This window comes from Echiichthys vipera (assembly GCF_963691815.1).
Source record: "Echiichthys vipera genome assembly, chromosome: 10".
Classification (NCBI taxonomy): Eukaryota; Metazoa; Chordata; class Actinopteri; order Perciformes; family Trachinidae; genus Echiichthys; species Echiichthys vipera.
In genome coordinates this window covers 5903543-5918068 of record NC_139835.1, presented here as the reverse complement: position 1 = coordinate 5918068, position 14526 = coordinate 5903543, and the positions used below count along the sequence as shown (strand labels likewise).

At 42.5% G+C, this 14526-nt stretch overlaps 1 protein-coding gene across 1 annotated transcript in view; it reads left to right on the top strand.

Annotated features, from left to right (window-relative positions):
• Positions 1 to 1796: 1796 nt before the first annotated feature.
• LOC310953134 (G-protein coupled receptor 39-like) overlaps positions 1797 to 14526 on the top strand; it is a gene marked incomplete at both ends in the record, with an annotated part of 39376 nt that continues 26646 nt past the window's right edge. Inside the window, one exon of the mRNA XM_083922072.1 lies at positions 1797 to 2580. Within this exon, the coding sequence (XP_083778198.1) occupies positions 1797 to 2580 (784 nt within the window). The remainder of the gene's footprint in view (positions 2581 to 14526) is intronic.

Genomic DNA, 14526 nt, shown 5'->3' with positions numbered 1-14526 from the left:
ATGAAAAAAATATGTGGAAAGCACACTAATTATGGCACAGAACCTTTCACGAGAACAGCTTCTCCTATGTATTTATATGTATTGGTAACTCCTCTTTCTATTGGAAGGAATGGGTGGGGAGGGGTAATACAGTTGTGACCTTTAAAAAGAGCAGGACCTTTGTGCAAATCCATAGTTTGCTGAAATCAACTTTTAAAACCCCCTTGCCCATCCTAAAATGCAGAGACTCCCTCTTTTATTATTTCAAGCTTCGATAAGGGCCATGAAGCATCACTTTACCACTGTGTTATTGCAGAAATATAGCACTAATATAGACCCAGCTCATTCCGGATATTCAACCCTAATGAGAACACACCTAATGGTTCCTTTAAAACTGTGTGGGAAACAGATTTCTGAAACATATTTACAGAAAGAATGGGCTAACATCCTACATAATCGAAGTGTATGTCACATAATGTTCGCACTAGGTTAATTCAATTTAAGATTATTAACAGAATATATTGGATGCTCTCTAGACCGTATAGGGTTGAGCTGAAAAGTGACCTCAGGTGCTGGAAGTGCCCTGACGACGGCACAGAAACTCATGCATTAATACAGCTGTCCGTATTTAAGAGTGGTGTATAAATGAATTACACTCTGAAACTGTAGGGGCGCCAAATTGCAAGAAATACCAATGTTATGCGATGTTACTGTAAGTAGTAGTGAAGCCAGTGTTCTTCTGTTTTTAAAGGAAAAATACAATAATTCAGTATCTTTGAAACCCAAGAATGTTATCACCCCCCCCCCCCCCCATGCTATCACACAATCATAATTCTGTTCATGTTGCTTTTTTTCTTTTTTAAAATATGATCACTATCTTTATGAACGTATGTTCACCTCAGCTATGCAGCTATATGCCTGGTTTTTCTCAGTGGTTCCTGTTTCAAACTCTCAACTTCCCTGCACTTGCAGCTATTTTAAAAATCAAAAACTATCATCCACCTTTGACCTCCCTGGGTTCTCTCCCACATCTATCAGCCATTATTTAAGGTAAATGTCACTGCTTCTCTGAATGTCACGTTCACTCTTTCACTCTACCACTTTATCTTGAGCATTATCTCCTAACAAAACAACTAGGTTGTTAATTTTATTTATTAGATAAAAGTGTTTGTTTCTGTTTTCTTCTTAGCACTTTCTAAGCTGCATTCCATTCCATGTGTATTTCAATGTATTTCTAATCTCAACTCTAACTTGGAGGAAAACAAAGTGTTTCTGTAAAAGGGATCCACATTAGTCCTGATGATAAGAAAAGAAACCAGGCCTCAGCACTCACGCAGCCTGTCGTAGTGTTTAATGTTTAACTGCCCTGCCCTCGTAGGTGGGAGGGGGAAATTTGTATGAGTGGAGTGTTGGCTAACCCTTTGCTCAGACTGGTGGTGGAGGTGAAACCACCCGGCTCTGGACTAGAACCTGCGAGGACTCTTGAGGATCCCAATGATAAGCGGGAATGGGAGGATCTGGCCCAGGCGTTGAACCACACACTGGTCTTTTGGTAATAAGACACTGAATATTGGGAACATTGTGTATTGAAGACAGTACCGAAGAGTCCTCATATTCTCATGAAAGGATACACCAACTGTGATTTGGAGTTTACCACCCACCAGGATTCCCTCCTTGAAAAATCCAGGATTCATTCCAGACCAAGAAAAGTCTTCTGTGTAAGTTGTTATCTTGGAAACGGGACTGCGCCCGGCAGAACTGATAAGCTAAAGTAAAACGTCGATACCTGGGAAATCTCAGCTCCCCACTCTGTAACCATGAGTGAAGAAATAGAGATAGCAGAAGAGAAAGACTGGACGGAGCTTGAACCTAACTACTCTCTCAAAATCTTCCTGACAGTCTTTTACAGCTTCATACTGGTGACGGGTATCGTGGGTAATTCGGTCACTATCAGAGTGACACAAGTGCTGAAGCGTAATGGCTACCTGCAGAAGAACGTGACCGACCACATGGTCAGCCTGGCGTGCTCAGACTTGTTAGTGCTCCTCATTGGCATGCCAGTGGAGCTTTACAGCGCCATCTGGTTCCCATTCACGTCGGCAGAAGGGAACGCTTCCTGTAAGATCTACAACTTCCTGTTCGAGGCTTGCAGCTATGCCACCATACTCAACGTAGCAACGCTTAGCTTTGAGCGCTACGTGGCTATCTGTCACCCGTTTCGCTTCAAAGCTCTGGGTGGAAAACGCACCTCTGCCCTTATCACTTTTGCCTGGCTGGTGTCCGTGCTCGTGGCCCTGCCGTTGTTGGTTGCCACGGGTACGCAGGGACACATTCCCTTCCTGGCAGATACACCCGTCCAGAATTTGACTTTCTGTACAAATCTGAGGGAGCGCTGGGTGATGTACAGGGTCAGCATCTTTGTGGCCTTCATCGTCTACATGATAGTGTTGATCTGTGTGGCCTTCATGTGCCGGGCCATGGTCCTCGTCCTTCAGAAACCTCTAGGATCCATGGATGGCGGCATCAACAGAGTTGAAAAAGCAGCCAAGCATGAAAGTTCAAAGGTCAAGACAGCCAGGAAGCAGACCATCATTTTTCTTGGTAGGTAGTTGGTTTAATATCTAAAAAAAGGACACCTGGTTTCCGCCAATTGTGTCTGAAGAAATGATTTTAGAGCTCTGTGTGTATCTGTTCGTATGGTGCGTATGATGTCTGAGTTTGTGGGTCTTAAGTGTCTCTGAAAAGTGGCAACGGAAATGTTACCAAGTGTTAGTTTTGATTCACTCTGCATGGTACTGTAGTGTGTGTGTCTGTTGTCGGGAAGTGTGGGACAGCTTCTTCATCTATTTATGCCAGCATTGAAAACACACTGTTTATTTAGGGAGTGCTCTTGAACTGAAAGTGCAGATAAACCATTTTGTGATAGTATCTATTACTTGTTTGTTTGTACATAGAGACTGTAATTAAGGTATTTCAAGGGAGCCGTTACTTACAAAGCCAAAGACCCCCATGTCCATGTTTGAACAGAGAAAACTGAAAAAATAAAAGGCAACAAAAACAATACTGCCATGACAAATTAAAAAAAACAACAAACAAACAGAAAAGAAACCCCACAAAAGACCACACAGACAAGGATTCTCTTTCCAAGCAGTCAGGTATGAAATGAGTGGCAAAACTCCCAACAGTCGGCCAACCCAGATACCAATTTAATAACAAGATTTTCAGAATAAACAGAATGTGAGCGCCGGGGTGGACATCCTGAGGACATCTGCACTGTCTTGGTTCAATGAACATCAGCATTGGACATGAGAAGGGAAGTGACTCAGAGATGTTAACGGGTGCTGATATGCAGGCTGACATAAAAAGAGATGGGACATACAGCAGACAAACTCCCAGAGTCCCTTAGTCATAAAGCAGAGCGGTCACAGAGGACGACCACATGAATAAACAGTACTCTGACAAAGAGCAGAACTAAAATCCAGACAAGGAAGCTGTTAAAGACAAACTTTACTTATTCCTTGGAATATACACAGATGCATATTAGTTAAAACTGTTTCTCAGTAAAGGATTAAGAAAGGGAATTTATTTTCTTGTTTATACAATATATACATCCATTAAAACTGCATTAACCAGTATTTGACACATTAATCAATTGAATAACTCTGTATAATGTCCTCATATCTAAATGACAGACATTTAATGTAGTAAAACAGTCCCATGGTGGCAGTTTTAAATGTGAACGGGATCCCTCTTAATCAGCATTTACGACCAACTAGAAGGGTAGTGATGTCTATAACTGCTTTCTATCTACTCAGAAATTAGAGAAGGACAGGGATGTTTCTGGATGTCAGCCAATATCAAAACAGGGTGAGCAGCCCTTTAATTCCTAACTGCCACTTTGTGATACCCCTCCCCCTCAGCGTCAGATACTCAGTGTGTTTAAATGCTCATCAGTAACCCAAAAATGGCCTTACCCCGGTTAAGGGAATGATCGGATTATTGAGGTTCCGCACGTATACATGAAAGGGGGTTCAATGGGAAAATGACGGAGAAACTCCACCTCCGGTACAGCTGGTCAGAATACGGCTTTATTTTCTGGTTCACCTTTGTCAAAATCACAAGTGGCCGACTTCTGGACTTTTCCTTCGGTTTAAAGGTTACGCTCTATTATTGTTTTTTTTAATGTTGTTTTCGGCGTCGTTGCTTCCTGGTTTATTTCATTTCCGGGTCAAAAGCCACTGTCGCGGAGTGGGAAGCATAACCCTCGGAGCATGTGCAGACGTGTAACCCGATAGTAATCCTTGAACTCTGTTTACATGCACTAATAATCAGGGTACTGGAGGAGTTATCAAGGTCTGTTAACCGGGGTATGAGAACTCTGATTTTACCCTGGGTACGGTGTTTACATGGTGTTTGAGAAATCTGAGTTTGCACTTAACCCGAATGTAATCGGGTTTTTAAACTGCATGTAAACACACTAAGTGAAGCACAGGGCACTCACTCATAATCCGTACATACAGTGCACTTCCTTCTAGCAGAGAATCCAGCTACCTTGCAAGGTAACTGTATTCTACCTGTTCAACACTAAATGGCAAACAAATGTAACAGCTAGCTGGCAAACAAAGTGGAGCATTTAGCAGCTAAAGTGCATTTGTCAGGAGTTGCCGGGGACCAAACAATAGGTGTAAGAGGGTAAATCAGGTGGCCAGAAACAACACATGAATGCCATATATACAGTACATATAGCTGAATTGTGTGTTCATATTTAAAAAGCATCATTCCAGATTTTTAAGCAAGGGTGAAATGTTAATGTTATTATATAGTGATTATTAGTACATTTATGCAAATGGAAATCAGAATGCTCTTTTAATCGTTTTCTTTTATTTAGAGTAAACAGTTAATTGAAGGACATCCCTCTTACTACAGAAAATAACTTTTTCTAAAGAAAGTGAGCATGCTGAGAAAAGGCACCCCTCCGTGCAGCTACATCCGAGCTGCTACATGCAGCTGATGTTAGACACTAATTTTTAAATTGGTGGGTACATTGCAATAAGCATGGGACACAGTCTACTGCTTCATAGGAGGGCACAAGCAGGTGTGATATTTATTTTGTATTTGAAAAAGGATCTGACCTGAATAACCAGCATTTATAGTGAGGGCAGCAAAAAAGTCAAATTATCTTGTTTTGTTACAAAACTACTGGCATCCCAGAAGGAACAGATGACTGATTTTGGCGTTAAATATGATCTCAGTGTGATTATCAGATATTTTCACTCCCTTATCCTACATTCTGAAAGCTGTTAACAAGGTTTGAAGAAATAAGCATCCTGCGTGTTTGCTGACACACACAACCACTCTTTGCTCAAATACAGTCACCCATGATGTCATGTTGGATCAGTCAGTGTCACAACATTGGAATTCATTGTGTACATCTCAATGTCCTATCTTCAGGGTATTGATTTTATAACCCGGCTGCTTGCTGAGGGAATTATCAATGAATCATATAATTGTATGTCATTATTACTCCCGTTTGTGTTGCATGTAGAGTTTCTTTCTATAGATGCTCAAGGTGTTCACTGTTGAGTGGAATGCAAAATATGTACTTTCTTGTGTTGCCTTAAAAAGTACTGTGTCCTGACATATGCATGTCACACGGAAGACCAATGCCAAAAATCTAAGGCAACAGAGTTAAATGACAGGCATATTTTTGACACGTTTTCTTTTCAAACTGTGAGGCGCAGCTCCCATGTTGGCAGGAACATAAACTTAAGGCAAACATATTGCATGAGGTGAAAGAGCTACATGCATGTCTGTGTTCTAAAAACAGCCTAAAGTCAGTTGGTGAAGTTTGGTTCCTGGCCTGGCCTGTTTATCAACAAGGTCAACTACAGTTGGAGCTGCACCAGGGGAGACTTATTGTGAGTCAGGAGTAAATGAATTACATGGTGCACAATACAGTGAATTGTAAAGCGTCTTGATTGTATAGTGTTTAGAGCCTATATTAGGGGTGAACCGATGAGGATTAGTTTAAAAATGTTCCACGGGTGGTGAGAAGGTGATAAGAGTTGACTGAAGATTTGGATGGTGGGATGTGGAGCAGGACTGGTCACTGGGTGTGATGGAGATTGGAGGAGGTGGAGGAGGTCAGTACTGAAATGACATCAGCAGATAGTAGAACCAGAATCTGGTTAGTTTGTGGTCAAGAGTAGGAGATGGAGAGAATGTGAATGAATGAGTGCGTAAAGGGAGTCTTCCTTATTGAACTAAGCTTCCTTTAAAGTACATTAAAAACCCTTTGTGTCTGTAATAAGACTCTGGTCTCCTGTAGGCTACTGGGCCGGGTCTGTATTTTGTATTTTGTATTTATATATTTTGTTGTTGCGACGTTAATCTTCAACTCTTATCCGGGGTCGGGTCTCGGGGGCAGCAGCTCGAGCAGGGGACCCCATACTTCCCTTTCCTGGGCCACATTAACCAGCTCTAACTGGGGGATCTCGAGTCGTTCCCAGGCCAGTGTGGAGATTTAATTTCTCTACCTGGTCCTGGGTCTTCCCCGAGGCCTCCTCCCAGCTGGACGTGCCTGGAACACCTCCCTTGGGAGGCGCCCGGGGAGCATCCTTACTAGATGCCCGAACCACCGCAAAAACACAAAGGAACAGCGGCTCTACTCCGAGTTCCTCACGGATGACTGAACTTCTCCCCCTATCTCTAAGGGAGACTCCAGCGCCCCTCCTGAGAAAACCCATTTCAGCTGCTTGTACCCTTTGTGTCAGATTGCTACAAATTGCGTCATAAATCCCATTACTTCTCTGCGTCATAACTTAGTCAAATATAAACACACAGATGTGATGGATTAGATTCCTTTACACTTCCCAAGGATACCAAGTCTTCAGTGTCCATCAAGATGAAACTTTAGTATCAACAGTATCTAACAGTATCAAACTAATCTAATGATAGATGTCTGAACATCCAGGAGAACATTACAAACTGCGTATAGCTCATTCTAAATATTTTTAAAAACAGCTATAGCCTAAAAAAAACTGTTGAACGTTAGAGATGATTATCCCACATAGAAGGTCAGACAGAATAAGGAGTGAGAATCTATTAAAATGATCTTTTTACTAACATGGTCCTTGTATCACTGGGACACTGACCCTCTCCTCTGTCTTAAGGGCACGCTTGTGATTGCCCCCCCTCCCTCTTCCCCCACGGCCCAGGCTTTTACGTCACCACCCCTTGGAGTTTTTGTTTTGTCCAACTGTTTTTGAATATTTTCATCTGCAGTAAACACTCCACCTCAGCATCAGACCACCACGAACCCTTCGGCGGCGTATAGTTGAATTTCCGTCACGGGGAACAGTCGCATATAAACAGATGTCAGGACTGCCGTTAATGCTCGTGCTCGTACATGTGCAGTCATGCTTTACTGAAGCCCACCTCTCTTAACAGGGCTGCAGCCGGGAAGTGTACTGCGCTTAAGCACAACCAGTTGTTCTCACACTGGTCAAACGAACTACACTTAAAGTGTAATTCCGGCACAAAATCATCCCATGGTGTATTTTGCGACTAACATACATCAAATAAGCCATCGAGACAGTTTTTTTTTGTGAAACAGCTATTTACGGAGAAGTCTGGGAGAGTCGCTAACAGCCAGAAGTGGCTAACACTGATTAACTCGGGGCAATATGGTGAAGGCATTAAAACAGCTTTTTTAACCACTAATACTGGTTAAGCACCAACAACATAGTTAGTGAACCCAGAGTTTATTAAAAGAGTGTTTTAAAGACTTACCTACTGGCCCCTGTACCAGCTCCTCTCATAGTAAAGTCCATTAAAGTGGATTACCAAAGTCAATCCAAAAAGAAGGAGCCCATTGGTGCTTTGTTTTCTGTGTAGGGACTCTTCTCATCAGTTGAGGGAATCTGGTAAGGATACTCCCTGGGGAGGTCTTCCAGTCACGTCCAGCTGGGAGGAGGCCTTGGGGAAGACCCAGGTGGAGAGATTATATCCCCACACTGGGCTGGGAACGCCTCAGGATCCCCCAGTTAGAGCTGGTTAATGTGGCCCGGGAAAGGGAAGTTTGGGGTCCCCTGCTAAAGCTGCTGACCCCGCGACCCGACCCCGGATAAGAGGGTGAAGATGAGATGAGATGAGATCCTTTACACTGTTGAGGGGTTGCACTGACTATTGAATACTGTTTCAGCACCACTGAGAGTCACTGAGACATTTAATCAGCCTTGCAGCATCCTGTAGAAGAAAAACTTATGATGGATACAAGCTCACTTTCTCTGGACTTCTTTTTGAATAAGATACTGACATAACTAACTGAACACAGTAGGTTGTTTCTTCTTCATAAATGAGTGATGAGTGAGCAGTTTTTACCATTCACTCAAACCATTTCAGTGGTTCCTTGAGTACAGGGGTGGCAATTCAATCCAACACACAGCACATGCGACACACACACACACACACACACACACACACACACACACACACACACACACACACACACACACACACACACACACACACACACACACACACACACACACATACACACACACTTCAATACAATTCAATTCAATTCCAGCCAATCATACATCCTCACCAGCCTAATAAAGTATTACGTATTGGAGAGCGTGTGAATCAAATTGAGTTTCTGTGCTCTGATGACCTCAGATGGATGTTGAAGGAGGGGTCAGGTACATTACAACCAATGCAAAAAGTGGGGTTTTATCCATTAGTCTCAATCCCTGTGCAGCTTAATTGCCTGACAGAACATAATTGTTTTAGTTCTGAACGTGCTCACACGTATTCACATCGACTAATGTTGAGGGATGAGAATGGTGGTATGATTATGAACATTATGATGCTGTGACTTTGAATGGTCATGATGGAAAAGAGGAGGTGGAGGAAGATGGCAGTTATGATGATGATATTGAGGGAGAAGTTGGTGATGGTGACAGTGATGTGATGATTGACAGGAAGAGATGAACAAGGAGGGAAGAGAGAGATGACGAGAATGGTATTTTCAATGAGTCGATGAGTGAAGAGCAGCACCACGAGAATGTTTTCTTACAAAGGGGTACAACACAGACAGCATCAGCTAACAGTCAGTGCATTTACATGCACATCAGTAACCTGGCCTTACACCGGTTAAGGGATAATCGGATTATTGTAAGTTCCCCACGTATACATGAGCAGGGGTTGAATCGGAAAATGACGGAGTTACTCTTCCTCCGGTACAGTAGGTGGCTCTCAGCCAACATACAGCTGATCTGAATACGGCTTTTTTTCCGGTTCACCTTTGTCAAAATCACAAACGGCTGACCTTTGGACAGAACCAGGACAGAAATGGGTCTTCTTGGTAGTGATGTTAGTTGCCGTGACAAAGTCCTCCCTCAGTTTAAAGGTAACGCTCTATTGTTGTTGTTCTTTTCACGTTGTAGTCGGTGCTGTTTCTTCCTGGTTTATTCTATTTCAGGGTCAAAAACCACTGCTGCGGAGTGCTGCGCATGTGCAGATGAGAAACCTGATAATAATCTGGTAACGCTGTCTACATGCGTGAATAATCGGGGTACTGAAGGAGTTCTCTAGGTCTGTTAAGAGGGGTTTGAAAACCCAAATTCTACCCGGGGTGCAGTGTTTACATGGTGTTTGAGAAACCAGGGTATGTTCTTATCCTGAATATAAGTGGGTTTTTAAACTGCATTTAAACGCACTGAATGAATCAATGGCCCAATCCCATTTCTCATTAGGGGGAGGTCATTAAATTAGCAAAATAAAATTTTATCAATGGCACAAAAAATCTCCCCAAATGAACTACGCTTGGGGATCTCTGTACTAGAGATCGCCAATATATTTGTCCATCGCCCAAACCTTCAACCCACGTTCCAACTCTTTGCTTTGGCTCCATTTTTGGATTAGCCTGCGCTAGCCAGGCATCGCCTACTCCATGATATATAGAGGAATTAACTTCCTACCACCACTTATACAGTAGAAGTGTGTATTAAAGCCTTTTGGCTCAGTTTATCGGAAGGTTCCACCCTTCAATAATACTTCCACTACAGCTACGAACAGAGGTGAGGTGATTTGGAGCTTTGGTTCGCTTTAGTTGTCAACAAATAATCCTTTATTAGGATTAAATTATGCTAAAGGCTGATTCCATAGGGAAAAGCAGAAAGTGGGAGTTAAGAGAGACCCGACAGCCTTGACTGATTTTTAATCAGGCGACATACTGTAATGTGTGTGGTGGTTGTTGATGCTTGCACTTTATCTCAGTAGGAATTGTGTGAGATGTTCACAGCACACACTCCATCTCCACTCCAGGTTTATTGCTCTACTTATGTCCAACAGACTGTGTGAATAGTGTGTAAATATTGATGAGGCCAGATACAGAGAGGATTGTGTTTCTCTCGGCTGATATACAAGTCATCATGTTGTGATATTTGTACCTAAAAATCTAATTTGAAAAAAAGTAATTGTAAAATAATGTTTTTTTTAGTCACACAAGTAATCAAATATCCATTTGACCATGTGATATTCCATCAGCAAATAACCACTTTATGAGAACTACATACTTGTTAGCCAGGCCATATTGTACAGCCACATTATTACATCTATAATAACTACTTCAAAATTCATAACAGCTCAGTCCTCATAAACAACTCAACTCAAGCGGCAATACACCGGCAACTGGACTCGTCTTCATAATGGAATATTATAGTTTACTGAATATTACTGGGGGGGGTCATGACACAGTGTGTCAGTGGGCAGCAACAGTATTCACTCCCCTCTCTGCTGACTGCTGTCTTTTCTCTGCTGCCAGAATCCTCTACATTAGAATTTGAATTGTTCATGCAGAAAGAAAAGACCTGCTGCTCTGGTTCCACTCTGATGCACACCCGAAAAAACAGTCGTTCCTGTTGTAAGCACCGATGTTAGTTATCTACCAAGTGGCCTCTTTCTTGTCACTGCTCCACTTTACTTGAAATAACTTTTAATCCTGGTTTGGCTCTGTGACTTTGGAGAGTAATTAAAAGCAGGGAACATCCTTGTTAAGTTGCCCACACATCACGTCCAGGACAGAAGGTTAATTGCTTTGGATTCAGTTCATTTCAGTCACTGGGAGACTGCATTTGTGAAATGAATATTAATTCTGTTTTGCTGCCTTCAGCCTTTGGCCTGTGACCTTTGACTTTAGCAGACCCTTTATGATTGGAGCCATCTGTGAGGCTGAGTAGATGTGAGAAGAATGGAGACTTGAGAAAATAAGAGTGCCATGTCATCATTCGACCCTTTTCATATAAGATGATCTAGAGAGCTGAAATGTCTGTCTGTTTGTATAAAAGTCACATATATGCCAAAGTATCACCTGAACCTTTCTAGTACGTGTGACTGTGACATTCACCTTCAGGCTGGAGTGAAATGCAGAACAGATCTTTAATCCTGCATGATCTCCGCCAAACAAAAGGCCAACTCATGAATATACACATTTACCAAAACACTGCGATAACAATTTAGAAAGAGCTGACCATTCACTAAGCTGGCCGTGACAAAACGGTGGTATTTGATGCCCACAGCACAGACAGGTATAATGAGAGCACATTCAGCAGGCTAGATGTGATGTTCTATTCTAACACAGAGACGATCTCCTTCAGTCAAACTTAGACTTTGATTAGGGTATGAGAATGCACAGACGTTAAAGGGAATTTCTGAATTACAATCTCCGCTTGTAATGCTAGTCACGTGCAAACACAGTTTGTCGTTTACTGGTCAGCAGTGAAAACGGCAGCGATAAAAATGTTGAAATCTGTTTCAGAGATGTCTCAAAGAATTTTGGAAAGCTCAGGAACACACAAACCAAACTAGAAGGGGAGGCTTGGGTGGTAAAAAATGGAAATGATAATGAATAATTGTTAAACTGACTCCCGAAATCTAATATAATAAAGTGATGCCATCTAACGATGTACGAGAATAGCTGGGTTATTCCTTTAACATCATGCACAACTTCCTTGGCCCTGGATTGTCTTACCTGTTCCCATCAGCCACTTTACGCAACAGGGCCATAGCTCATGAACTGCAGCGACAGCCCAATTGCCACCCATGAACCTCTTTCGGATCGATGGGGCTTATTTATTGTGTTGCTTGGGTGCTCTCTTTGAAATCCTTTTACTCTCTAATATAAAATGAACCTAAGGGAGGATTTGTTGAGCCTCGATGAATGTGCCTCATCGTTCTCCCTCCCTAACCTTCCCTCGGCTGCTGGCATCTACTCTGCAGTGAGTGACAGCTGCATAGTTGATAAGCTCCAGGGCCTTGTGGTCTCTTGGCAGCTAACTTTGCTACAGGCAAGCCTTCCTGAGAGTGACAGCCTGCACTCACCAATCCGCCTGGGAGACAATCCTGCAGATGGCTAAGAGGGTGACTGTGTAGCCCTGTGGTGTGTCAGCGCTCTGAGGGGAAATCACAGGTCCAGGGTGTATTTACTCATCAGTTGCAATGCCATGCTGTTCGGTACCACACACACTGATATGGCGTAGCATGCCAGCACTTGGCACTGACTCCAAGGATTGATTGATGGTGATCAGTTTCAATCTTATTCTGATACTTTTCTCTCCATTGGCTGAACATGAATTATTTGACGTTTTAAAATAGTATTGGTTTTGTAGTATGACAAAATTGACACATATTGTAATTTTGTAACGGCTAGATATTTAAAATTGATTTTTGGGGCATTTTGCGAAACAGGTTGATAGCAAAAAAATTGATATATTATAACCTTATGAAGTTGTTGTGAATAGTTGCTGAAACAATCACCAATGTTAAGTTCACTGTCCATTTAGCTCTGTTTTGGTCTCCATCAATTCCTGAGGGAATCATCTGTTGCCAAGCAGGAACCTCTTGGGCTGAAAAATGAAGCAAACATGAAACTGCCAAAACATGCAGTTTATCGGATGGCCACTTGAGTCAGTCCCCACAGAACCCCGTGTTAAAATGCTCAAATTTACCCCAGAAACAAACATGTTTACAGCCTGCTACAAAGAATGGTTTTGGTCTTACTAATTTTTCCTGTTCATGGCAATTGAGCTGGGGTGAATTTTGACACAACCCACATGTTTAAATCATATTAATTCTTAAATTCATGCATAAAGGGAAGGCCCCTTCGAGTGACCGGTGGGTGTGATCCTTCAGCAACTAGGCTCCATTCGTCCCACCTCTGCTTCATCCATTGTCCACTTCTTTTGGATTAGCTGGGAGTTAGGCAGTGTCAGGCATCGCAAAGACGGCGACAGTCAGAGTCATCCACACTGAGCAAGAACAATGGTTCTCCAGAAACTTTCGGGTTACGTCATATAGACTACATTAGGTTTTTTGGCCAATCACCTGAGATATACCCGATGGCTGATTGGATGTAGCTCTCAGCGGGATGTGCAGAGTACACACATGGCGAAGTAGAGTAGACACTTTTATCCATTGGTGTAGAAGAACGCAGTGCAAAAAATTATCTGTGCACGCATTCTGGATGGAATATCTGACCAGTTGTTATTTGCTTCATGCTCCATACCTCGTTGTGAATCATACGGGCCACCTTAAATCAAACGACAACTATTCTGTATTTCGTCTTGAGGAAGAACACGTCGCTGTATCACTGATCAGCTGATCACCGGCGATCCAAACCCATTCAGAGTGATACGACATCTCCTCTGGGGCCTTTTTTTTGTAATGGAAACACGGCGAGTGAACAGCCATTTGAGAGGGCGTGCCCTGAAACTTTCCCAGAGGCCACTCTATAGGGCTGATGGAAAGACGCCTATAGATAGCCATCGTCCCACTGTACCTAAGTAAAATATCCCAGATGCAGGCGCCGCCATGTTGTAATTTTGCAACCAGAGTCTGCGCAGTAGTTATTGGGCGGTAGAGACACATCACCGAAGTGACGTCCATACACTCGACCAACCAATCGTGAGTTGATCACGGCTGTCCATCATTACGTTTTACCCTGTTTTTATAGCATCAAATGACTGATTAAAAACAAAAGTACAAGAAAAAACAAACACTTGAACAAACATCAGCGTGATAAAAACTACCTATATTTACAGAAATCATGTTTTGGAAAATCCCCAAGAGTTTTTTTGCTTTGAACTAGTGATGTCCAAATGAAGCTTCATGAAGCATTTTCTTTATTTTCCACTAAATGGAGCTCTCTGTTCTACAAAGGGTTGAAAACAAACTGAATCACCATTCATTGAGCCCTTTTCTTTAAACCAAGAGCTCCATCTAGTGGGCTCATTAAAAAAAAAAAGTTTCATAAAGCCTCATTTGGACATCACTAGCTTTGGCTTCACTTTTGGGGAGGTGTCAAATCCTCCATCTTTTTATACAGTCTGTGGTCCATGTCCTGCCTGGGAACGAGGTCGCTGAAGGTGGTGATGCTGAATCAAATGTAGATTGATAGGCTGTAAACCAAAATCCTTGAAGATGCTAGAATGCTGAGGGTAAGTCAGGTAATAAGTGAGCAAGACTTTCCACATGGTCAAAATAATC